A 27,306-nucleotide genomic window follows, 5' to 3' on the forward strand; every position below is an offset into this window, starting at 1 on the left:
GGTATGCAGATGCACTGCACCTTTAGGCAGACCTAGACAGCTTAAATGAAAGTCAAAAGAAAGCTGACGTGAACTGGCATTGAGATCTCCTAATCCAGCTGATCTAAAAGCATTGCAACTGAGCTGCAACAAATGCTTTATTACAAATCAAGCACAGAAAGCGTGATATTGCTGACTGTCATCTAAAGTCATTATCATACTAACTGTCTCATTTACACTGCAGTACAATTATTTTGAGAGGTTGTTTTTGTATAAAAGTCTTGAATCTTAGCCTCACCTGTTATATCAATCTCTCACATGAATATGTATGTCATCTGTCTGTTATATTGGTATATGCCATCTGATTTGCATATGTTCCAGAGTAGTGCATTTTTTATCAGTTGGACTGTGACTTTAACCTGGCTTTTAAAGTGATTTCCTTCCCTCCATAACAGCTAAAGATAGTTTAAATAAGAGGCGCAAAAGTGCCAGACACTGTGGTGCAATAAGCCTGTGTACAGCACAGTGGGAAGCCCATCAAACTGGATTCCTTCAAACTATGCAGTGAGGGCTATTTTAGTGGTGGTTCCCTGCTGCTATGTTTTTGGCTTGTTTCTGCTGGTAGAAAATTTTAAAGGGCTTCCAGTCCAGTGATGCAGAAATGACATAAAAATAATGTTTGAAAAAAAGGAGGTGTTTGACCTTGAGGCTTGATACTGGCTGCTATCCTCAGAGGGCTGTCTGGCCTCTGACTGTGCTTGCACGCACATGCTGCTGCTGCTGCTGCTGCTGCTGCTGTGCGTGTGTGTGTCTGTGTCTTAGAAGTAGGGGATACAAGAGGAGGGAAGAACAGTGAAACTTTTCAGACATAAAACAATAAAACATATTTATCATTTACTCACATAAGTCTATCGGCTGCATGCACCTTATATCTATGTAGCACCCATAGCTTCTCGGTGACAAATGCTTCAATTTATTTCAATCGATGTACTGTAAACATGTGCATGTGCATCTTATGCTGTATGAAAAAGGAAAGAAAACAAATAAAGTTACCTTTCATTGATTTGGTATGTATTTTTTTTTATCAGTGATTCTGAGGAAAGCTTAACAGCAACTAAACTTGTTAACATAGTCTGTATATAAAAGATGGATGAACAATGCAGAAGCGCCTTAAACCTGCAATTTTTCTAATGGCCAGCAGAAGGTGGTTCTTCTGGACTTCCAGTTGTACAGAAGTCTTTTGTTTCCTTGGCTTCCTGCTTCACTCACCACTTTTCTGATGATATTGTGAACTAGGTCTCTAGATTAAATATTTAATATAAACACAAAATGACTAGACAAGACACATTTAGCTTGTTCACGTTGGTTATATTATCCAGAGGATCTGTAGTGCGTGTTAAAGTCACTGACATAGATATCTGGTGACTCTGAATAACAGAAATCTGTTCTTCTAATATACTTGCTTTTTTTCACTAGACACAAAACATAAACAGATTTCCTTAAAATTGTATTATGTGTAGCTATTTATTTTCTTATGGGCAGTTTTCCCAACTCTGCTCGGATCAGCTGGTTCATGCAGTGGCAAAGCATAGGTTCATTGAAAGTTTAAGGAAGTTCCTTTGTTGGAAATGTAGCTTCGTTTTCTAAGCGGTGAACATGTCAGATTTGGTTCCAAATTATCACTGAGATGTGGATCATCTAATAGGTCCATCTTTCTCTTTAAAGCGATTCACATTAAGTAACTTCGTAATAACACAAATACAAACGTAAGTAAAAGTGTGATAGTAATCGGGGAAAAAAAATATGGGAGACTGGCAGCTGAAGAGAAATCTACTCAAAGGGAACCCAGACAGAAAAAGAAAAAAAAAGCTGTGACGTTGTGTCTAGAATGACTCTGCAGTTAGTGCTTCTGTGTGTGTTTCTGTGTGTGCTGCTCTATACTCCAAAAATGGTTGCAGACACAAAGGAACACTGGCTCTCAGAGACACACTCATCCAGTGGACCAAAGCTTCCCTTTAATGCACACTTGTTAATTATTCATAGTATCCACCATTACAGTGCTACTGGGCCAGAGCCAAAAGTATGCGTCCCTGTTTCCCCACAGTACATCTGAAAAAAAAAACAGCTTTTCAGTCAAAACCAATGCATGTGCATTCAGGTATACAAAGCAACAATATGTTTTACTTTCGGCACAAAGCAGCCATTTGTGACGTGCAGCTTCAGTCAGTTTTGGTTTTCAGCTGCAGTGCCAGTTTTTATATGTGTATTTCAGGACCACGGACAGATACATATTAGAATTTGTGCTGTTTGTGCAAGAAGCAAAGATCACAGTTCATTTTATTTCAGCTTCTCTCAGCTTCAGCTATTTTCATTTTGGATTGCACTCAAGTACCTTTGCATGTTCCTAATAATACTTATCTTATTCTGGGTTCTTGGTGCAGCCCCTCAGTTCATCCTCTCCCCTTTGGCAGACCTTTGTAAATGGAAAGCCTCAGTTATGTATTAGTTGACTGTATTATATATTATATGCACTATATGTTAGAATCCACCACCATAGTAGATCTCATTGAAACCATATAGTGATTTATTTTGTAATATTTATATAGAATTATAAGTGACAGCTGGTTTTATTTGTTCAACATGGTTTTGTGATTGTTAGTAAAATAACTGTGCAAGTCAGACTTGGAGTTAATGATGTAATGGCCACTGGTAGAGTAAATATTGTATTATTTAGTTAATGCTCGTGTTTCATTGTTAAGATGACAAAATTATTATGTTAAGCTAGTTTTATTTTCGGCTGCTAAGGGGAATTAATGGATGCAAATCCTCCATTTATTTCACTTAACAGATTATATTACCCTTTCAGCTTCTTTCCTTTTGCAGCACTCGCAGGAGCTAAGAAAGTCTGGCTCTTCGTGTCCCATGTGTTTGTAATAGTGGTGATGTTTCTGTCTTGTATATGCGCTTGTGAGTGTGTTAGTTCAGTCCTGGCGTGTGCCTCAGCTGTTGGGAACATGCATCGATCCTCTAAGACACGTCTGTTGACAGGTTGTGTTGCCAGGGGAACCACAGATGCTGTCATCTTCTCCTTGCGTAACCATGGTGATAGTCCCTTCAGCAGTGTGTTGTGTCTGCTTGCTTCACTGTCAAATGATAGGACACAGACACACACAGCATGTGGAGGCAGGATTTGGGAAGCAGCACCCGTTTGATGGGCAGACATCTGACAGAGCAGAGCTACATACAGACTGACTGAGGTGCACTGTCTCGCTCTCCATGTGGAGCACTCTAAAAGGACCTCTGTATGATAGGGACAATGGGAAACTACAACTAGTGCAAAAGTAAAACAAAGAAAAATAAATATATCTCCTGTTCAGTGTAATGAAAAACATAAAGCTGTAAGAAAGGTTCTTCATATACAGATACGCTTTGCAAATCTAAAATTAGAAAACTAAAGAGACAGTCGTTATATTCTTATATATTCAGTTGAGGATGACAGTGATAATGCTCTTTATTTCCTCAGGTCCAGGGATGATGTCATCAATGATGTCATCAGGAGGACGCCAAGACCCACCAGGACAGCCTGCCTTCAGCTCTGACTACCTGTCTGGTGAGGGTGAATGGACTGAAAGTCATGTAGTAGATAGTAATTTTATCACTCTGCCTACAGGAGAAAACCTCTGTAAACACTGGTGATTCATTTTGGGCTCAGTCATCCAGGGCATTTTCTAAAATCTGGTCATTCAAATTGTCAGAAAGGAGGTTTATGCAGGGTATGCTCATTGGCTAATGGCGTGTGATTGACAAATCAAGCTCTCACTAATCACATTGCATCATTCACCCCTTCACATCCATTCACACAAGCACTTTTTTCTGTGCTTTTTTTATGTAACTGCTTTTTATCTAACATCCACACACCCTCACACTCCGATGGATACATCAGAGAGCAACTTTGTGGTTAATATCTTGCCCAAGGATATTTGGCATGCTGACTGAAGCAGCCAGGGATCAAACCATCAGTCTACCAATTAGTAGATGACCTGCTCTACCATATGTGAATTAAATTCAAAATGTAGCCGTTAAAAAGTTTGAAGCTAACAGAAGACTTCAGCAGTTGACCTACGTACCAAAGTTACCAATTTATACCATAAATTGAGGTTACTGTACCTCATTCAGGATTTGTTGCTTGTTAAAATGCATAGAGGAATGTTTTTCCTTTGAAAGAAAAGCTGAAATCTCTAGTTGGTTAACCTGCAGCCACTTTACTGAGCAAATACTTTGCATTTTCCAATCTTCTCTGGTGTGGGGATTATAAAGTAAGTATGCAACGCAATTTATTATCATGCATCAATTGCACAGGAATCATGGACAAAGGAAACAGTGAGGAAAAAAACATCAATTTTCAAGTATCCTGTCAAAAACCATTACTGTGTGGTGTTTGAGGCTTTTGTACATTTTTTGTTGCATATATATCTTTGTATTCAGTTTTTGTTACTCCATGCACCAAAATAAAATGCAGGTAGAGTTAGATGCTGATTTTATTTGCATTGGTTGACATTTGTTCTGCCCATTTGTTTGTTTATGTTCTGTCCCACTGCTTTATTTCTTCCTGCTCCTCGTCGTCTTCTTCTTTTTTCCACTCTGTTCATTTTGCTTCTCTCTTTGACTCTCGGTCCCCACTGTCCTTTCTCCATTTGCCAATTTTCTTTGCCTCTGTCTGTCCGGCTCTTTCTCTTGGTCAGGTCCTATGCGTGGGATGACAGATCAGTGGAGCCTGAACAAGACAAAGGACAGCAGCAAGCCTGACTCATTTCTAGGTCCATTTTACTTTTTCACCTTCTGTGCCATGAATACCTTGCAAACTAAGTAGCAGGTCACTGTATTTTGTCTCTTCTTGCTTTGAATCTAAATAAAATAAAAAGACTTAAGAATCTGGTGCAGATTCTGGTATTTACTTTATTGTGGCGGTTTTGAAATAAAAATGGGGTTAAAATTGCACATACATGGTCAGAATCCTGCATATAGCATATCTAATGTTTGTTTAAATATGCCTTAGTAAGTTTTACTGTCACCAGGCACTTTTAGTACTAATCAAAAGCTGTAAAGGCGTTTGGCAGAATTATAATTGGATGCATTTCATCCATTTCACCACTGGCTTCTATGTGAGTCTGCCTCATTCACAATTACATCCACTCTGTTCTGTGTACTTGTGCCACTGGTACAAAACAGCCCCTGAACATGATGCTACCACTACCATGCTCCAACAGCTGGGATAATATTCTTGGGGTTGAAAGCTTTATCATTTCACCTCTCATCCGAGAAACCTCTGCAGTTGTGCAGTTCAGAATTGAAGTCTTTTTTTTTCAATAATTGAAACATGCCTACTTTACACACACAGTCATCACACTACAAACAGTTTCTACCTCTCTGTCAGTGCAACACAGCAGCCTACAAACCTATTGAAGAGATGTGGGCAGCTAATCTCCGAGCAGACAAACCACTTAGACACTGAATTAATTACATGTGACAGAGAAGGTGTTCATAGGAGGTACACCCCAAGAGGGAGAATCTTTTTCACACTCTTCTTTACAACATCGCTTCAGTTCATTGTGCTTTGCTGGGATTTGCTTATGCACAGCTCTCTTAAGTTCCTTCCTCACTATTTCAGTCAGGTTGAGGTTTCCACTGGGTATTTGCATCACCTTAATTCTTTTCCTTTTCACCGTTGTGTTGTTGCTAGTGTGCTTGGGATCCTTGTCCTATTGCATTACCTAATTTTAGCTCTTGGACATGTTGCCTCACATTTGACTATAATTTACATTTTTATAGAGAGGCGTTCTTAGCTTTCTCAGTGACTGAAAGGTAAAACAAGGCTAAATCATCACCCTTCCAAGACAGTGCTTGACAGTTGGAATGAGGGATTTGTGCTAATATGCCAGGTTTGGTTTTTGCCAAACATGGCAGTCAGCATTCTGCACTTTGGCCTCTTCTGGTCAAAGGACATTATTTTACAATTCTTGTGGTTTATATAACGTTACCATCAGTATTTAACTTCTCTCCCAGCTGCATGTGGTATGAGTATATAAAGTATACAACATTCAAACAGACAGCTTCCTGTTGGTGATGTAGCTCCTTGCTGTTTCTCTCCATCAGGCTTTTCTCAACCTGGGATTGGAGGGACCATGGGGTCCAGCATGCCACCCTTCCAGACCAGTATGAGCACTACTCTTGGCCAGACTGGAATGAGTCCAGCTATGGACACCCAGAAAAGTTCAAGCCATTTTGGTGTGGAAAGCAAAACCATCAGTAACACCAGTGGGAGCAGTCCCTATAAAAGCAGCGATCCATTTTCTTCCGGTGGCATGGGAATCCATTCCATGAATCACTCTGCAGGTATCACACTGGAGCTTGGTTGCACGTAATACTGCATTCTGGGGCAGCAGGGGAGGGGGGAGTGAAGGACCAGTGAATCAAAATGTTAATATTGATTCACTTTAATATCGATAATATATAAAGGACTCATAAACTTTCCCAGACCAAATGGGTTTGGTTGCATTTCTAACACAGCTATAGCAACAAGTGGAGCTGCAGCTCAAACGTAAAAGTCTAAATCCGTGAACATCACATTTAATTTAATAAAAGCTGAGATGTTATGCTATTCTTGCTTTAATACTACTGAAGAGACGCAAAGGCAGAGCAGGAGGGAACAGTGGTGACAGGAGAAGTAACACCCTGATCACACAGGCCATGCTTTCAGCAGCAGAGGGCAGTCTTTTCTAGTTTTCACCGTCACTGGAACACTCCCAGCTCTGCTGTTTTGTTGCTGGTGACCTTATTGCTTTACACTCTGTGCACCCGGCTACTGTCCTTATCATCAATCGACAAACTGGATCAACAGACAAATGAAACAGTGACCATTTTAAATAATATAGCTCCACACAGTGTTCATTAGTTCCTGCAGTGAAGAGAAAATAGTAGCCTAACATAGATTTAGTACACCACATGACATTTCTAGTTGTCTTTATTATGAATTTTTAATGTTTATCATAATCAGTAGCAACTGGGTGTCAACTAAATTTGTTGTTGCCAGGTAACAGAAACACAAACCCAGAGCAGTGTATCAGAGTTTTCCTGCTCATGTAATTGTATTACATTTTAGAAACTAGAATAGAAACATGCATATTCTCCTGCAAATGCTTTTATATGTCTTCATTATGTTGTCATCTACATCTAACTCCAGATTCAGCCAGAAATCAAACCCTGCTATTAAGAGTCAAAAGAAAATGGCCTGCAAAAAAACAACTAAAGGGCTCTAAAGCCCACACTTGAACTCTTATACTGACTTTCCAAGTTTCCATTTTAGGCAGAACTTATTAAACATTTAGTAATATTTTTATTCATTAGCCTTTCTGTATTCTGCTTGTTGGTGTACTAAAGATAGTCCTTCTAGCTTAAAGCCAGCTAACAGTTATGTAACAGCTTCTATTGAGTTAAGTCCCTGTCTCTCAGCAGATCTGATGCATCAGTGACACAGATGAATATTCAATTCAATTCAATTCAATTTTATTTATATAGCGCCAAATCACAACAAAAGTCGCCTCAAGGCGCTTCATAATATATACTAGATACTTTCAAAATTGCTCTTCTAAAACCAAAGGTGAGCTCAGCTGTTAGCCATTAAAGGCTACTGTAATGGATGCATTTGTACACCACAATTGTTGCAGCAGCTAACATATTTTGCAGATAATTACAGTTTGTTGAGCCTTTGACCCTTATCTGTGTTAAATTCTTCTCAAGTAAGGACAACAAACATATGTCCAGAAAGCTAAAGAACATCACAATGTGCATTATGTCAATACCTGATAAAAATCTGAAGCTGTGAGCTAGCTAGCTTTATTTGGCTATTGATGAAGCTTTCTCCTACTGGCTGAAAATTGGTGGTTGGTCCCTCTCCTTTTACATCAGTGTTTCCCAACCACTGTGCCGCGAGAAATGATCAGTTGTGCCCCGGAAGATTATCTGGTTCTACCTGATTAGGACTCTTAAGCCACACCACCAAACCAAAAGTGTCACAAAAACCATTTTGATAATCTTCCCCCGCGCACCAGGTATAGCGGAATGGGCTCAGTTTGTCCCCAGTATACCTTGTATGCTTTCTTCTGACCATTACTCATGCTAGGGCCTTCATCTGGGTCAGAATTTTCTCCAGACCTCAGGTCAGATTGACTGCTTTATCTTTTCAAATATTTATCTATTGCTATTATAAGCTGCATGGTCTCAGAGCATGACTATTATGTAATTTCTGTTTTACTGGCAGTTGGCAACCCATTTAATTAGAGCAGGTAGTTGTACTGCCCTCTAGTGGAACAGAATGTAATTGTTCTGCCCGTTAGTCACGCTGGTCGTTTAGAGTACTCATCAGGTGGAATCAGATAATCTTCCACGGCACACCTGATCATTTTTCATGGCACACCTATGTGCCGCAGCACAGTGGTTGGGAAACACTGCTCTAAGCGACCCAGATGAAGGCCCTAGCATGAGCAGTGGTCACAAGAAAGCAAAAAATGTATATTGGGGACAAACCGAGCTATACTTGGTCTGCGGGGGAAAATTATCAAAATGCTTTTTGTGACATTTTTTTTGGTGGTGTGCCGTGTGATGTTTCTAAAGTGAAATATGCGCCGTGGCTCCAAAAGGCTGGGAAACACGGTTTTACATAACCAAGGTGAAAAAAGCTGAGAAAAATGTAACCTTCCTGCTTGACAATACAGTCAGTAAAGTAGTGAATAGAAATTATACTTCGTTTAAAGCTGCTTCCAGTCAATTAATCAATCAGTCAACCAATCAGTTTGAGAAATAAATAGAAGTACACTGAAAACCTGGAATTTTCTCTTATTTAGGATCGTTGTTTTTTATTCTGGCTTGACTGTGCAAAAAAAAAAAAACAACCTCTTATTTAAGTTAGAGCATTACAAAATAGTCTGTGCCAATGTGTGCTAAAAATGATATTATTTATATTCATTTTCAAGGTTTGTTTTTTTTCCTTGTTGTAAAATCAAGAAAACAGGTGGGTGTGTTCTTATCTGGTGTCCCAGCAGTTAATAGTGTAAAAGTGGAACAGCAGAAGCCAGCAACACCTAAAACCAAAACTAGGTCTTTGTCCCCTCACTCAGAACTCATCTGCTGTCCCTCAATTTCTCTTAACAGTTGTTAACTGTAAAAGACAAGCAAATGTGACAAAAGTGCAGACTTTCGGGTTTAATTTAAGAGTTTCACAAAATAAATTGCATTAAGTGTTGGGATGAGACTCTATGACAGAGACTCTATGGAACTGCAAATATGTGGTACAATGAGATACTGATGCAAGTGAGGAAAGGCCATCGTCAGACTGACAAATCCAAATAAACCTGTCAGAGAGATAAAAAAAGCTAGCAAACACTTTCAGAGTGGCTAAATCAACAGTCTGCTGCAAAAGAAAAGATTTTCTCAAGGCAAAGAAGTAAGATATTCGTCTAGACTTTCATCCAGGCGTTAAAAACAGAAAGAAAATGGGGGCCTATGTAGTGTAGAATTCCTAATGTAATTCATCTGTAATTCCTAAACAATTAGTGCAATCCTTTTGTAAAACCCTTGAATAAAAGTCTACACTTTAGTCACATTTTGATTTAATTATTTAAAACCCACTGTGGTGGTGTCCAGAGGCAAAGACGCACTCTAACTAACTGTAAGTACGAAGTGAGAAAGCAGTAATGTCATTCCATTGACGCTGAAATCATAATTTCCTGTCGACACAGTTGCCAGAAACATCTTAAAAGTTAGTTTTTTGATTGTCCCACATTATCTTTAAGCTTCAGTGAGCATGAATAACTCATCCCTGTCGGCAGGCAGAAAACAGAAACCCAGATTTGGGGTGATGGCGAGTCATGCCCCTCCACTTCCTCCTGTCTCACATCACTGGGTATCCAATGAAGCAACAATAAAAGAGCAAAAAAACAAAAACATGTTACTTAAAGTTACTTTTTTTCACAGGGGGATTAAATTGGATCTGTCTAGGCATAGGCACGATTTAGGAATTTATATTCATGGAAGTGTCATTGCTGAGGTGCTTTATAAGTATGAAAAATAGTCATTTATAACACAAATTCTGTGTGTTTTTTTAAGTTGTGTCTACAACTCAGTGTGGGGATATTTCTGCAGGATACTGATGACACATTTTCCAAACATGCTTCTGTTCATCTGCGTTTACTATCCTGTGTTTAAGGCTTGCAGTCCACTGTGCTCCTGCTCTGTCTGCGGTAAACCTTAAATAGAATTTGGCAAATTACAGCTCATACTGTGTTTTTGCATGGGTCATGTGTTCAAAGCAGCCCATGCTCCAACCTTAATGTATTTCATGGCGGTTTGCCAGAGTCCAGATTAAGAAGTACTCCCATTAAATATGTTATCCTATTAAATATAGATGATAATATCCCTGGTCTTGTCTTCCCTTAGTGTTGTTTATAGCAGGGCAAGCATCAGGTCGTTGGGAGAAAATAGCCAAGTCAATCAATTAAACCATGCTGGGAAAGGTGCCAGATTTAGAGAGGATTGCACCTTTTTCTGGATTTCCATTAATAAGTAGTGATGTAAGACTGCAGTTAGGATGATGAAAACTAGAAAAAATAATAATATTTTAGACTGGAAGAAGAGCCGATGAGCAGTCATAGACTGTTTTACAGTTTGCCTGTTTCTGTCTGTTCATCTTTCTGTTTCTTGTTCTCTCTGAGCTGATGACGTGCTTGTCAGTAATAATTGAGAAATATGGATTCAGAGGAAAAAGCCAGAGCCAACTGCGATGCCTTCATTCCTCAAATAAGAGAAGATAGTGGGAACAGACAAATAAGAAGATCATTTCAGTGCAGGCTGAACATTTTTTGCTTTGTCTGCCATTTGATCGTTTTGTGATTCCGCAGTGCGTTCCTAACGCTTAATGTGATTTGAGTGCGTTTGAATGTGCACTTAGTAGACACGCATGTTTTTAATTTTGTTCTTGCATGCTAGATCCTGTGTTAACTGTGCTTGGTATATTTGTCTGTTTAAGTTGCTTCAAGGTTGCATTGCTCTCACAGTGTGCTTATTTTTCTGTGGCGTGTGTGCGTCCTCCCTCTAAGATCAACTTTGTATCCTGGATGGTGGTGATGATGATGTTTAAATATTGAGAATTATGCATATTTGTGCAAAAGGACACTTGCATCACACATTTACTGGTTGACTGGCACTTCCTTTCAGACTTCACTGGCAATTTGGAAAACAGAAATCTACACCAAACTATATGACCAACTTTCAGTTTTGACTTCCTCTCATTTTACATTATAGTTATTATCATAAAAGAGTAACAACTAAAAACAACATTACCCTACATGCACACAAATGTGCATGTCAATCACAGTCTAACTTGGTCCTAAAAGGTTCCCTCAAACGTTGTTGTCAGTGAAATTTTAGTTAACAGTATATCCAGTCAAATCCAGGCAGCTGGGACACCAAGCAAATATATCTAATGCCTGGTGTAAAACAGCATCTATAAAACGTTTTATGCACGTATGATCTATTATAGTCTTTACAGAACCATAGACAAAACAACAGGTGAGTAAAGCAAATACAGGTTGAATGTATTTATAAAAGCAGGCACCATCACATACAACTTACTGCAATAAATTGTTGAAAATGTTGTGCCTAAAAAGAGCCTAAGAGCAGTCAGACTATGGTTACTATCACTGGAAACCAACCCAGCAAAACAAATTTCACTTCATGATTTTATGTGCATTTCCTGGTTGGCATGTGGCATACCACTAGTACGCAAGGCGGGAATTTATTGCGTATTATAGCATATAGCCACGTGTGCTTTCCAAATGCATTGCTAATACATCTTCTATAGTACCAGCTTAGGTGTTTCTCCTGTCCAACCATATCATGTGATGTCACTAAAAATGATCTGTCTTCATCTGGTTGTTATTTTACAGTGTATGTACACCACACCGAAATATTTCAGCAGGTAATAAATTTAAACGAGTAAAATTTTAAAATAAGTTATGTTCCACAAAAATGTCTGTTCTTTGTTTTTTGGGGGATGAGTCAAGGCTCCAGGTGACAGTAATAACAGACGTTTATTATTTACAGTATTTGTTAAGCAATGACAATAAGTATAATTCAGTAAGATAAACTCATAGAAGCCACTTATCTCTACAAATAAACAAAGTTAACATTAGTAGGAAATTAGTCCAGCTTTGCTCAATTAATGTGCATAATTGAACTTATTAACAGGATGGCAAGAACTAAAAGCTATCACTGAATGTCAGAGATGCCTCTTACTTGCATTGCAGAGATATCTACTGAAGTTAACTCTCGTCATGTAGTCCTCATCCAGGGACTCATGTGATACCTTTTTGGTACCCAAAGATGGCCTAAAGAGTAGGCTGCCCTCAGTGCAACTTGAAAGGACCAAGAAGTAGCACTGCCTAAATGTGGTATTTTTCTTTTGTAGAGTCTGTAGCTATTATCAAACCTGAACTTCGAACAATTTTTAGTTAGCTATGTTGGCGTAGTTTTCACACACGTCCTTTCTCACATGTAGCACACATCAGGGAATACTCTGGATGCAAACTACTCTAATTACTTTGGTTTAGACAAAAAACTACCTGAATCATGTTGAAGGACAGGTAGTCAGTGCAACAGTAAGGACAGTGAGGGCTTAAGCTCTTGTAATGCACCCACTAAAGAGCACTATTAACAAGACAGCTTGCTGGTTACAGTTTGTTTTTAGCCTAAAATTGTGTAGCTTCTTTAACGTATCGTCAACCACAATGGTCGTTAAATCATTTTGATTGTATAGCAGCGTCTGGCAATGCTAGACATAACAGACTGGGGGCTTTGATGAAGTTAAGAAATGTCAGCCTGGAAAGCACAACTTAGGATATCAAGCACCACTGAGTGCTCTTGTGAAACCACAGAAACCCTTTCTAAGGTAAGATACATATCTTGCATAAGTTAACCCAACTGCGTAAGAGGGGGAAAAAATGTCTGCTTTAGCTTATTTCATAAAAACTCATATTTCAACATGAATTTAGAGTAATCCTATTATGTTCACTACATCAACTTACTTTCACTGTCATAGATGCAAGAGTTATTTACCAAAATAGCTGGTACACCCAGTTAAATCAGATTTAAACCTGAAATAACAAGTACAGCTATAGTAACCATAATCTGATGGCTTTTTATCAGGTGTTTCTCTGACACAGTATGTGATTGGTTCCTCCTCTTATAAAACCCTCCCCCTCGGCAGCTCCCATCCTCTCTCCCAGCGGCTCAGTGGATGACAGCAGTGCTACATCCTCCAACTCTGAACCCCTCAGCCCTGACAGAGCAGGGCCGGGGAATGAAGCCGGCAAGCAGCAGCAGCGGCGACGGAAGAAGAAGAGGAAGGGCCGTGATGAGGTCTACGACTTCTTGGATAGCCAGGAGAATAACATCAGCAGGATGCAGGATAAAGGCAGAAGGGAGGTGGAGGAGGACGAAGATGAGGAGGAGAACTGGGAGTGGGAGATCAGAGAGAGTGGAGGAGGGGGTAGGGTAAAAGGCAGAAAAACTAAGAGTCGGGCAAGACTTCCAGAGGAGTGGGGAGCTCCACAGCAGCCTGTCTCTCCCACACCAGCTACAGTTGCCCCTAAGTGGGCTGCAGGTGCTGACATTGGCTCTAGTGATCCCAAAGCTCCAAACTCCATCCCCAGCCCCACTCTACCTTCTGCCCCTGAACAGATACCCACAAGTTTTACCAACTGTTCCCATGTTGGCCAAGTATCAGATTTGTCTTCACGCTCCTACGAGCCTATGTGTTTAGATGACTTTTCTGTGTCTGTTAAAAATGGGCAAAAGCCCATTGAAGAGAGAATGTCAGCCAAACCTGAAAACCATATTAGCACAGCTGCTAGTACAGTCACCAAGAATAGTTTAGCTGGGGATGTCAGCGGTAGCCTAGCACTAATGACAGGGGACAACCTAAGCCCTGTCTCCCAGACCTTCTCTTTCCTTGATTCAGTTCTCCAGACCCCACCGGGTTCCACTCCCGACTCCCAGACAACCACCCCCATCACCAACACAGCCTCACTTGCTCCTGCTTCCCTCACAAAGTCAACCCCAGTAGAAACCACTGTCCCTGCTTCACAAGCCGCTTCTGATTTCAACCCTTTCAAGAGCACTTCAGACCTTCCCCCCACTGTGTCCACCAGTCCATCACCTTTAACTTCAGCAGAAACATACCCTTCAGCAGCCATAGCTGGATCGGCCCTCAACGTCGATGCCAAGCCTTTCATCCCCTCAGCCACACTAATGTCCTGCACAGCTACCCCCAGTAATTCGGAGGCCACTCCTGTTGTTAGAACAGCAGCAGTGGCCTCCACGGGAACCGCCGGTCCTGCATCCTCTACCACTTCAGCCACACCTCTTAATTCCTCAGCTGCTTCCTGTAAGAAAGAAGCCACCCCTGCATCGTCATCACCAGACACTCCCCCCAAATGCGTACCAGTGTCCCTTAGCTCAGCCACACCCCCTCCTCCCATCACCCAAGCAGCCCCTCCCTCTCTCCCTGCACACTCAGACCACCAGGAGTCCTCGTCGCCACAGCTCCCCCCATTGGAAGGTTGGTGAACTACAGGGAAGATTATGAATAACATGGAGCTAATTTAAAGAAAAGTGATTGTAGGCTAGGATAGCAAGAAGTAGTGATGTTTGTCTTCCTGTATGCATGGCTCTTTGCCTGCTTGGTGCTCGATCCTGTCGCCTGTGAATCCGAAATAACCGGGGCCCGACAGATATATCCAGAACAGCTTCTGTTTTAATCAGCTTTTAAGATATTTACCTTTACGACAGATAAACATCTGCTCTTTGTTACTACTGCAAATATAATCTGGAAAATATCGCAGACAGAAATTCATTTGTGTCCAAATATAATAATATCCTATGCTGCCAGCATGACTATGGGACACAAATGTACTGTGCTGGTCGGGCCCTACAAACCTGCCAGGGTAAACTGTCTGATTGGATTTTCCTCTGCCTGCCTCTGTGTATCTGTTACTGTGATCATAACAATTTGATAATACTTGACCTGCTGCTGATAGCTGCTGCTGTCTATGCTTGCTCCACTGTCTACTGTTTCATGTGATTGTCAGCTGCTATGTAACCTACCACTATCTCCTTTTTGTCTGTAAAAACACACATAACCTGGGTCGCTGCATGGAAAAGCCAGTTTGTCAATGCCTTTCAGATTCAGTCAGTAACTTTGTAGACTTTAATCATCTGCATAGAGGCAAATTAGTGTATGTAGAAGAGGCAAGGTGTGGCTGTGACCATAGACGTCATATAAAAGATGGACAGATGTAGCCACTGTGATGCCATTCGTTCATTTGCAAACTTTAGAGGAGTGTTTCTGCTGTAGACATCTTGTCTTTTTTATGGCAAACTGTGAAATTAAGCAGGACTGCACAGTCACAGGATTGCAATGTGTCAGTCAAAATCAGGCTGGAACTAAAGCATAACCTTGTTATCTGAACTGATAGTGACTCATCAGAAAAATGTCAGCTGAGGTCACAGAGCAAGGGAGCCCTTAGACTTCTGTACTTCCTTTAGACACCAGGAGTTACCACTTCCTGAGTATCAGAAAGCACTTGATTTTTCAGATGCAAAGGCTATGCCCATCTTTTATACACAGTCTATGGTTGTGAACAAGAAAACTGGAAAATGTGTTACAAATTCATCTTTCATTTATTTATTAGGTCGATAAGGCACAAAACCCAGTTTTTTATTTTTTCACCTCTAAAGTTTTCTTTTCGCAGTGATTTTCAAATGCTATAATTCTATTGCAGGTGTTTATTATAAACTATATATGACGTGTTATATGTTAAAGATGCATTACTCCATTCAGCTATTTTCTAAATTCTCTACAATGTAGTATTTGACCCAAAATGAACCAAAAAATCCTCAAATTTCTACTACTTTGAGCCACAGGATGTGACCTTCACCATAAAGTTACCCATGTGTCACCTGTGAGTGACCATATTTTCATATTAAAGTCAAGTATCGGTCTCTGAACCATTTTCATGTCCCTCATTGTTAGATTAAATCTTGTAACAAGGGACTTCAATTTATTCTTTATATTTCATTGGCCAAGAATTAGGGGATCTAAAAAAAGATCAAACGGTGGCCCTCACCGCAGCAATGTGCTTCAATGTGATCAACTCAAGAAAATACCAGCAAAGAGGAAAATACTGTAAAACACATAACAGAACTTGGATAAAACACAAGTGAAACAGAAAAAGACTGCACAAAAAAACCAACTTAAAAACACAACAGAAGTGTTTTTGGGGAGACAACAACGTGGACGCAACAGTTACAAAATTCACAAGCTAACAGTAAACTGCTAATAGCAAACACATATGTGCAGGTTTTATGTGAATCATATGATAAAAACACACAGACTCCTCTGTTTCTCTCATGCATGTCTCAGTGCAGTCCTTCACATGTTTTGGTTTCTGTCACATTCATATCGTAACACTTCTCTGCTCTTGTTTTGTGAGATTTTTTCTAGTTCCACTCTGTTTTATTCAGCTTCTGTTGTGTTTTGTGTGTTTTTGTAGTATTTTTCTATTTACTGGTATTTTCTTAAGTTGCAGTCTGTTTGACCTCTCAGGACCACCAATCTTAAACATAGATCCAAGTTAATTTGTAGGTACGGAGGAATTTATATTTTTGCTCAGGTCATACTTGAGATTACAATCTTTGTTTTTGCATTATTATCCTGATTAGAAGAAACCTTCATGTAACAGGATTTTCCCCTGTTGTTATTACAACAGACAGGCATATCCATCCAAATCTAACCAATCACCAGCCACATAGTAACCTGCAGTTTACTGTCCAGTGCCTGGTAAGGCCTGCCTCCTGTAACCTGAGAAAAACCCTGATGGCACCTCATTCTAGTACTCCTTCCTCTTACTTGAAATGCCTGCATTCTAGCCTGATCACTCTGTCGCTACAGACTACATCTCGTACCCTCCTTATGAAGATTTACTTTCTACTGTAATTCCCTGTGCTTCGCTTTAGTCCCGACCTTAAACCACCCTGACATTCCTGGTGAAATATGTGTTTAATGCTCTTTAGATAAAAGGTTTTGTCAAGTAGCTAGAATTGCGTCTGTCTCTTCCACACAGATCTTGGCCTGAGCGAAAGTTTTCAGGTACATGACTCAATACTCGAGTCTTATTTTAGCGAGAGAGGTCTTAAAGCAGAGGGATTGTTAGAGCTGACGTTGGAGAATTGTGTATAAGACAATGGAGTTCATTCTAAAGCGAGTAAACTTGATTTTTTTCTCTCTCCCTTCCCATTTTTTCTTTTTCATAATGCCACCAACAATGTAACCTCCACAGGTAAGAACAAGTTTCCCTTTTCACTTTTTCTTCTTTCTGACTCGAGGAAGTTTGCACATCCTTATGTCAGATTATTTTGGGGATGTTTAGTATGCTTGTCCCTGTGTTTGTTTGTGGATGTGGATGACAGTGAAGTATTTAAATACACAGAACACAGAAAATTTATTTTATTTCTAAAGGTGAACTGAGGGATGTTCCTGTAGGTTTAAGATTCTTAAAGCTAATTTGAGATTTCATCCACCTAGCCCAGCATACATCACCACATTACCTTCTTTAGGTGAAAACTGTACACTGTATGTATCTCAAGTCTAAGGTTCATTCCCTCCTTTGTAAGATGGGGTCTGACGAACTCACTAATGTACATGGAAAGAATGCCTGGATCTGTCCATTTATAGTCCAGTTTTGACCTGGAGAATAATGTTTAAACCAGAAATCTCATAGAAAATATATCTAAAATTCATTTTCATAAAGGTATAAGTAAACAACTAACCAGTGACTTTGAATGACTAAATAAATGTAAGTGATGGTACTTGGCACTCTCTAAATGGGTTGATTTTTTGGTGCCTAAGTCAGCCCCACATCCTGTACGACTCTTCAGTATTACAAATACAGTGATGATGTTTGCAGGGCTGCGATGATTTTTCACAGATTTTTCCTTAAGTTTTTATTCCACAGTTCAAATTTGAACTGCACATTTCCCATTGTGTTTGCAGAAAACTTTATGGTTTGTTATTGCTACGATTTAGTGTTACCAAAAATCTCAATGACATTTCCTAACAAAAGCTGGAAACGACTGAAATCACAAATTTATTCAGCTGTTTGTTACAGGATGTGTTTAATGTGGTTCACTACACATTACAGTACTTGGAAGACAGTTGTGTTGCATTTCACATGTATTTCTCGTGGTTTACTGTGAGACTGACATCACTATGTAAGGCATAGTGATGTATTGATGTTTTTTTTGAATGACCACAGTTATAGTGAATCTTTCTCATCCAACTTGTATCCTGTAGCTTGTATTTCTGTGTTTGCTGAGAGGCAAAAACGCTAATGCTGGAAATAGAACAGCTCTAATAAATAATTTAAAGTCCAAAATTACTGTGAGAGTCCACGGTGAGTGTATGTACATTTTTCACCACAACTGTACATTATTTCCTTTGGGAATTAGTAGAGATCAAAAATGGAGTTATTAAAGAGTCTGTTTGAGTTTACCTGAAACACAACTTCTATGTGACTGCTTAAAATGGGCAGGGTTGTATCCACAACAACATCGAATCAGTGATTGCAGGTTAAATGATTAAAAATATATTTTTAACAGTAGTTTTTCAATAATATTAGAGACAACCAGCCACCCTTCCTCCAAAGGGTGTCTGGTTGTATGGTTGCTGCTGTGCTCCGATGTGATCAAATATTAAATATTAGATATTAAAAATTGCTGCTGTTAATGACCTTGTGTGTTAGTCTCTTCACTCTGTGTAATTTGGTCCAGACTGCGCAGATTGAATGTTTTTATTACCCAGCCAGTCTGGGAGTTTCTCTCTCCTGACTTTATCTTGACTCCATCTATTTTTAACTCTGCATCTTTCCTCTCATATACAATATTGATGACAGTGACTGTTTCACCCTTATGTAAGGCGAACACACCCTCATTTTTTCAATGTGCATGTAGTCCAAAAGAAAGAAGAAATTGTTGTCGTTCCTGCTGTGTCAATGTGTGTGTGTGAGACAAAGAGTCTCTGGTATGCAAAGCAAAGTGGCAACCATCTTTTACCTGATGCTGTGTCCTGGATTCGTCCTTGAGAGAGAGCCAGGGAGATTAAATCAAAGCAAATTCTAGAAATTGAGATAACCACCGGGAAACCCAGTGTGTTGTGGTTGGCTGTGTAACACTGCATACAGTCATGTTGCAGTCTGTGTCGGTTGTTAAGAAGGTTGTTGTAGAAGAATCTCAGCCCTGCTCACTGGCTCCATCAGGTGCCTGCTACAGAAATTACACCTATGAACCACTGCTCTCTGAAATCATCACCAAGAAACATGCGCAGGTATCATAATATTGTCAAGTCTCGGCATAACTGTAAATATTCTTTTTTAGTTTTTACAAAGCATTGTTTCGCCACATTCATTTGGCAAAAATCCAATTTTGGTTCTATTTTTGAAGCATTTTATGGTCTAAAATGTAGGACAGAGGACAGAGAGGAGAGAGTCCATCTGACTGAGTCACCTTAGTGTTGTTATCAACTTTTTTTATTAGAAAAAACTGGGCTGCATTTCACTTTTTATTCACAAATGTGCTCCACATTTATTTTCAGTGTTTTCAGTGTCTGATTTTTCTTTTAACTGGCAATTAAGATTGAGTTTGTTTTGCATGTGCGACTGCTATCCACTGACAAAGCTGTCACCGCTGCTTGTCTAAGCACTAATTAAAATGTTTAAAGCCATTGCTAACTGTTTCCAGTTAATCGGTGCAGACTTGTTTTCGTAACAATAGTAAGCAGCAGCATCACTGGTGCCAGGAGGCTAACACTGGTACAGCAACAGCTTTGCTAAATTAGACAAACACTGCATTAGTCATATATATATGGTTCCTGGAGTTGCTGGTAATGGTTCCGTTTACGCATAACTAACATTTTACACACAGCAGCTTTCATTTAGCTGCATTTGTTTTACATAAGTAGACAGCCCACATCAACTAATGGCTCAGCATCTTACTGAGTATGTGCTAGGGCGTTCTATCTCAGCTCCAGCCCAACAGACTGACGACCTGTCTAGGGTGTACCCCAACTACTGCCCTGTTGCTGAGATAAATGACAGCCCTCCCGCAACCCTGAATTAGATAAGTTGAAGAAAATGAATGATACCTACCTTCCTCCTTTCATGCTGGTTCTGACTTAATCACTGTCACAAATGTCTCAGAACAGCGCCTGCCACTAAATATTAATGAATACAGAAAAAAGTATCAGTCTTCTTTTAACTCTAATGGTCTTGAGTAAAATGTACTTTTGAACATTTTGACATTGTTAGCCATAACCAGAGAGCACTCAATATCAAGGTAAACGTGATCACTCAGCACCAGAAGCTTCATTATAAGGACATGGTGAATTTGAAAATTTCAGCTATGTTAGAATTAAGTAAGATTGCATAATCAGTACCATCTTTTCTATTGGTAATGAATAATTATGTGCTAATTATTTCTCATCCTAAGTAATCCTGGTCCTTCATACTCTATGACCAGAAACTGTGAAGAAATTCTGAGTTAGGAGTGATGTGATCTATGTTCGCTTTCACCATTGTCGAGTGTAGAAACTCTAGCATCATATCACAGTAACAGTCACCTCAAGGCGCTTCATATTATTAGATAAAAATATGTCTGTGAAGGTTCTCAGTCATCCAGGTCATCTTGTCTAAGGAGCTTGGAAAGAAAAGCGTCTGGACTTCTTTGAGTTGCTTGAAGACGTTTCACCTCTAATCCGAGAAGCTTCTTCAGTTCTAAGGGACCCTTAGAACTGAAGAAGCTTCTCGGATTAGAGGTGAAACGTCTTCAAGCAACTCAACTTCAAGCAACTCAAAGAAGTCCAGACGCTTTTCTTTCCAAGCTCCTTGGATTATTAGATAAAGTTCCTACAGTAACACAGAAAAAGAAACAACAACTATGAGATCTCTGTGCAAGCGCCTGGCGGCAGTTGAAAGGAAAAACTCCCATTTAAAAGGAAGAAACCTCTGGCAGAATCAGGCTCACTGATGGACAAAGGACACAGTGGAAGAAACGTAACATGCACCCAACCTTGAGATGATTGATACTACTCTCATATGTAACAAATATGTAGCTTCAATGTTCAATGTTCAATGTCAGTTTATCTTAATGTAGAGACTGGAAACGTGTATTTCACCTAACTATCCTTGCTTAGATATCTGACTGCTCACTCATCATGACGGCTCATTTGGTTCAGTCACGTGATGACTATGTAAGGTTGCTTATCTCCCAGTAGTGTTTACACTCTCTGAAAGGCAGAATTTTACTCACAAGTGAGCTCAACATAAGACATAGATCCTCTAAAGAACAGCTTTGGACTGTAGATTGACATCTTTACCTGTCTTCTCCTCTGCCCTTTGCATCCCAGTGTTTGCACTATTCCTCCTTCTCCTGTATTTTTATAATTTTTTCACTCCTTCCCATCTGCTGCCTGTAGATCATCTGAAAGTCGCTCCATCTTCCTGCGTTCCTGCCAATTCTGACTCACTGGCACGTAACAAAAATTGCAATGTAGAGGCTAGAAGTATCTGCAAGTCTTCTATTTGCTTATTTGGGTCTCAAAATGTATCTTTTTCTTTCTTATTTTAGGACAAAATATATTATCTTTGATGTTTTATCAGCTCTAATTTTCCTAATTGAAAATCTCTGTGGTGCTTTTAAATTAATTCCAGTCATAGGAACAACAAGTGGGCTAAGGGGGAGGTTTTGGAAATTATTTTTGCTTCTTGCCCTCCTTTTCTCCCGACTTATCACCTCCATACTTCACCCCAGTTTTCTTCTTTATTTGTAGCCTCAATCCCTTCTCTGGTTAAGTCTCTTCCTCAGTGTATTAGCTTTATTTAATCTTTCTATTCCTACCGTTCTCCCGCTTTCTCTTCTACCCTTTATCATGTCTCATCTTTATCTTCTGTCTTCCCCATTCCCCCGTCTACCCACCCTCCTTCTCTGTATTTGTCCTTTCTTTTAATGCCCTCCATCCCTCATTTTCTTCCCCTGCCTCCTCCCTCCCTGTTTGCCCTTACTGTCTCCTCCATCCACATCACGTCTTTTCCTCTCCCTCCCAGACTCCCCACGTTGCTGCGGAACCATAATAATCACCGCATCGACAATTTGGGTGTGGGTGGGGGCTGTGGGGGTGTCGGCATTGATGGTAGTTTGGGAGGGAGGAGGGTTGGGGAGGGCGTTGTCAGGGAGACATGGGAGGCGGTTGCCGTGGAAACACAGAGACTCTGCAAGTGAGGGATGGAGAAGGGGTGGACTGGGTGTGACACTCAGTGAGGTCGAAGAGTTAAAAATAGAAATGCTCTGACAAGATCCCCCTCCCCACCACCACCACCACCACCTCCTCCACACTGCTCACAGTTTCTCTTTCACTCTCTCTCTCCCTTTTCTGATCTGTGCCACGGGCAACCAGCTGTGGCATGTTCTGCCTTCGTCTCCAGTTTATCCTTGACCTTCAAAAAGAGAGCTGCTTGTGACCTCCACCTCCGATAAACTGCGCCACAAGACTAGATAAGATTTCATTTGCTGCTTTGTCTACGTATGTGATTTTGTTTTGCTGCCTCAAGCTTCTATTTGTGTCCCCAGTGGCTCTGTGGTTGAGTTGCCAAAGTTTTAGTCAAGTACAGATTTTTACATTTACACTCAGGAGGCTGTATTTAACAACTTCAAATTTCTAATCATCAAACTTTCCAGAGATAATTTCTCCAGGCTAAATTTGCATTTACAGCAGGCCTTTCATAGGCAAAGTACAGCCATGTGCCATTAGCATACTAATGAAAAGAAAGATTGGAAAGGATTGGAAGGAGCTGGAGTAAAGGAATCAAATATTGAAGCTCATTGCTATCATTTCTCTTTTTGCCTATGAATATAATATTGAAAATATTATTTAACTTTAATTTGGTTTGCAAAGAAAAAATGTCTTTAACAATGTGCATAGGGTTAGGGTATTCTGAACAGTATTCTGCCTTAAAAATCACAACAGTAATTAAAGTATGCTAACATAGGCAAAATTAGGCCTAATAATGCCAAATAATTGCAGCTATTTAGTCTATAAAATTAAGATTCCTTAATTAATGGCTGAACTAAGAAGCAGTCCATGCAAACAAAGTAACAAAGGCAGACACGAGGCAGAGTACTAGAAATATTCCCAAAACTCCAAAAAAGCAAAACTCATGGGAATTATGCAAAAGCAGTGGAGTTGCAATGCAGTTGTGGAGAGACAATCTGGCAAGGAAGAAATGGAAGCATGAGGTTGTACCTGTAAGTATCGAGTGACTCACCTGTTGGGAAAGGTGTGGTACAAACAGCGAGAAAGTCAAAGTAACTGCAGTAAAACCAGGAGACAGTTTCTCAACGTTATACAGGTCATCACATTTTTACATAATCATTGTTAATAAATAGTAAATAATAGTTAATTAAACTTCAGTATCTTGTTATTTTGCTATTAAAAAAAGTTCAATAATAATCATTTTTAGTAAGGTTGTAATTAATGTTTGGATGGTTGTGTCATTAGTCAAATGTCAATTCTTAGTGAAAGCAGTGAAACAGAATTTTAACCGATTTCAGTTTTGTAAATGTCATCCAATAATGTTATTAGACCCACCACACAATATTCATTAATGAAAAATTGTTACTTTACAAACTAACTATTAATCTGTTTTTTATTAGTATCATTCCATTTTTAGCAGTAAAAAAAACAACTTTCAAGTGGATTTTAATTAACTGTCAAGTTCTCAGAGTAACTTGCAAATATTGGATGTTTCACAGCAGTTCTCCAAAGCCCCTCTTCTCTCCGTCAAATAGGACAAACAGCAGAGATGGATGTCAGGTTAGGGAGAAAAATAGGTCGGTAACTGACATAGAGACCTCATTTTGGTTCATATCTGCATATAAACTGATCTGATATTCTGTCTTAACGACATATGCAGTACTCTGCAAAGAAATGAGCCACCCTTCATTTCTTCATGTGTTGCCTCCAAGGAGCCAGACTTTGATGTCATTTTTTAAAGAACATTAATCCACAAAACTGTAATATTTGGTAAAAGAAACAATCCATGCTGGGATGGTGGTTATGTAGTTTAGCCAAATGATTCAGCCTTCTAATTAACTTGGTCAGAATTTGGAGCTACAGTGACTTTTAAACACGACTCACTGAAGTAATTCAGGTAATTAGAAACCTTTAAATTGGTCCAATTAGTGTCAAAGCTGTAACTCTGAGCTATAACTCAAAGCTCATACACATATTTTTAGAGCGAGCATCAACTTTTTCCACACTTTCTTGATCGAGGCTGCTATGGTATCGGCAGAGGTATTGACTCACAGCTCATGGAGCCAATTAAGGTAGAGGGTTTCTCACATCACATGTCAGTCACAAGGAGACGATTCTCATATTTATAAATTCAGCCTGACTTAATTGGTAGGAAAAAAGCACATGATGTCTTTATAATTATCTGGTTTCCTGAACTGGTAATAAAATGGGATTGAAACTTTGTGTCAATTACAAGTGTAGAAAAACACAATGTGCTTAAGCTAGCATCACTGACTGACACTGAGACACAAAAGAAACAGGCATCATGTAGATGTGCAAGATTCTGCCCAAATCTGAATGATCCAACTTTTGTTTCATTAAAAGATTGTTTCATCTCTGCTTTAAAGGTTCATAGTCCAAAGTCCAAAATAATCTGTATGTATCTGTTTATGCTAAGCCTTGGTTTAGCCATTTAGTTCATTGATTGATTGAAATGAGCTTGATTGTGTCACAGTAGACAGAAGTTGTAATATTCTTTTTTGTACTACAGGGAAACGAAGTGTTGAAAAAACAAAGCTGTGAAATATTAACTATGTGCCTCATGCTACTTTTATATGTGTCCTTGTCATCATGGTGAACTGCACTGTACTCTAGCAACACAGTGAAACTTGATGTATGGAGTATTAGCTACAGGCCACAAATCCTTCAGATCTGATAGTTCAGCAGGTACCTACGAAGGACTGAATACAAAGTGGCAGTCGTCATCTGTCACACTTTAAACCTTGAACCCAGTTGTGAGTTAAACCATACTCAAACATAAGTGGTGCCTGGATTTTTTGCATAATACCTATCCTTTCTAAGTCTGTTGAAGCTATGCAACGGTATAATGTCTTCCTCTCATGTGGTTACACTAGACAAATTGTTTATGGATAATTATGTAATAATACTCATTCATTTTCAGTCACGCTTGATGAGCTGTTCTTGCTCTTTTGGCACAGGCCTGGCATCTATTAGGGGTGAAGTGGTGTTTGATGGAGACACTCGACTGCCCCAAGTTGCTTTAAGAGGCAGATTATCTACTGTCTACATATTCAGTAGTGCTTTCTACTACATTCTCTGTCTTTCTAAAGTACTTTTAATCGTTTAATATTATTTTAAGTGTTGAACCATTGGCAGTACAAAAAGATGAAGGTAGCTTTCGGTCTGAAAAGTGAAGCCAACAAAGAAGTGCCTTAAACCTGTGTTCTTTTTAGTGGCCACCAGGGGGTGTCTCCCGTGGTCCTTTAGAAGACTATGAGAAAAAGGCCCTTGACCTTGACCTTGGTAAGCTAGTTTTGTAAATTCATTGTAAAATAATGTTATTAATCCTATCATTCATAACATAGAGTTTCAAAACACAGAGAAGATGACGGCAAAAATGCTCATCTTCAGGTTTCAGAATGGGACTTGGTCTTTAGGGGTTAGTGTTACTGATAGAATAGGATTAGGTTCAGTTTTTCATTAAAGTTTTGCCTGGAACTCCCTAATGGAAAAATTCTACACTAATAGAAAAAATGTATGGGATTTAATTTGTAATGTGATATCTTGTAGTTTCTGAATATTTGTCAGTTTAGCATGTGGGTAAAACAAAATTCAAGGCTAATGCCACACAGGTTGTTTGGTGACTCAGATGTTAAGATGAAGGTAACACTGCTGGCTGATACTACTAGCACCAAAATATTAGCAGGAGACAGCTGCCTGGGGACTGACGTCTAAGTCATCATCGCTGGTATCACTAACCCCTTTTTTGAGGAGGGCAACTTGGAGGACTTTGATCTCAAAGGGTTAAGTCAATTATGATTGCTAGTTCTTAGTGGCTTCCACCTCTGTATGTACTCAGTGCTGCTGATCAGAAACACCCTGCTTGCCTTGCCATGCTCCAACCCAGTCATCTAGCGGTTGTGATTTGGCCTCGTTCCAAATCAGTCAGGCCTTAACACCTGCACATTTCCTCCACATACAAGATATTGAGTAAGAGAACCAACTGTCATTTATTACCTAATATATCCAGGACTTTCACATTCATCGCTGCTCCGAGACAGTCATCGTTGCAGTTTAGAGTTCCATGATGTACATACAGGATATTATGAGAGCTATATCCCCTTTTGAACATGACCTTGGTCCTTTGGAAAGGTTACTTCTGCCTTTAGGCAACCATAAGAATCTCTAGTAGATTGTGCCAAGAGAGAATACTGAATTCCAGATGGTTGCACTCCTTGAAGTCAATTTATTCTCACTGCAGTGCACATGGTGTTTGTGATACGAGTGCAGCACAGAATGTCAGGTCACTCTGGAAACAGCATCATTTGAATGCCTAGAAAGTGCCTGGAAATTTCACTTTGCTGAACAAGCCTACAGAGAAATGTAATGTAATACTGACAGCTGATGAAAGAGTTCTATTCCTTCTTACAAAGGTTTGTCCTAGGCAGAGACCACTGCACAACTCTTAAAAATCCTTTTTTATAGTCTACGTCAGCTCGCCATGCCGTGGTTCCATGTTGATTTTCCATATTTTTAATGAGCTGGCGTTGAGAAGTGTTTGGACTTCATCTTAATTTAATTATTGGTGTGTTGTGGATGTCATTATAATAAGGGCACCATTGCCTTATGCTTTGAGTATTACACAGGCATACAGAGCAATCAAACCTAATGAGTCGCTCTCAGTGACACTTAATACCACCGTGCACAAAAGACAGCCACTACTCACTTCGCCATGACCATGTTGCATTAACAGATCCAACCAGTCGCCTTCAGGCAACTTTTGTTGTAATTTGGCCATATATAAATAAAAATATAGTGCTATATTTCATAAATAAAATTATTTATTATTTTTAATT

General features: G+C 39.6%; 1 protein-coding gene across 6 annotated transcripts in view; it reads left to right on the forward strand.

Moving 5' to 3' along the window:
* Positions 1-27,306, forward strand: part of LOC146367059 (uncharacterized) — a 122,890-nt gene that overhangs the window by 42,175 nt on the left and 53,409 nt on the right. For 4 of the 6 annotated variants that reach the window (XM_084912534.1, XM_084912531.1, XM_084912533.1 and 1 more), the window contains exons 3-6: positions 3,503-3,589; positions 4,722-4,796; positions 6,133-6,372; positions 13,298-14,650. In XM_084912534.1, coding sequence (XP_084768660.1) covers positions 3,503-3,589; positions 4,722-4,796; positions 6,133-6,372; positions 13,298-14,650 — 1,755 coding nt within the window. The remainder of the gene's footprint in view (positions 1-3,502; positions 3,590-4,721; positions 4,797-6,132; positions 6,373-13,297; positions 14,651-27,306) is intronic. The other 2 variants (XM_084912532.1, XM_084912535.1) reach the window with 2 other exon arrangements.

Source organism: Perissodus microlepis, chromosome 18 (assembly GCF_051167445.1).
Source record: "Perissodus microlepis isolate ML-2025 ecotype Zambia chromosome 18, ASM5116744v1, whole genome shotgun sequence".
Lineage (NCBI taxonomy): Eukaryota > Metazoa > Chordata > Actinopteri > Cichliformes > Cichlidae > Perissodus > Perissodus microlepis.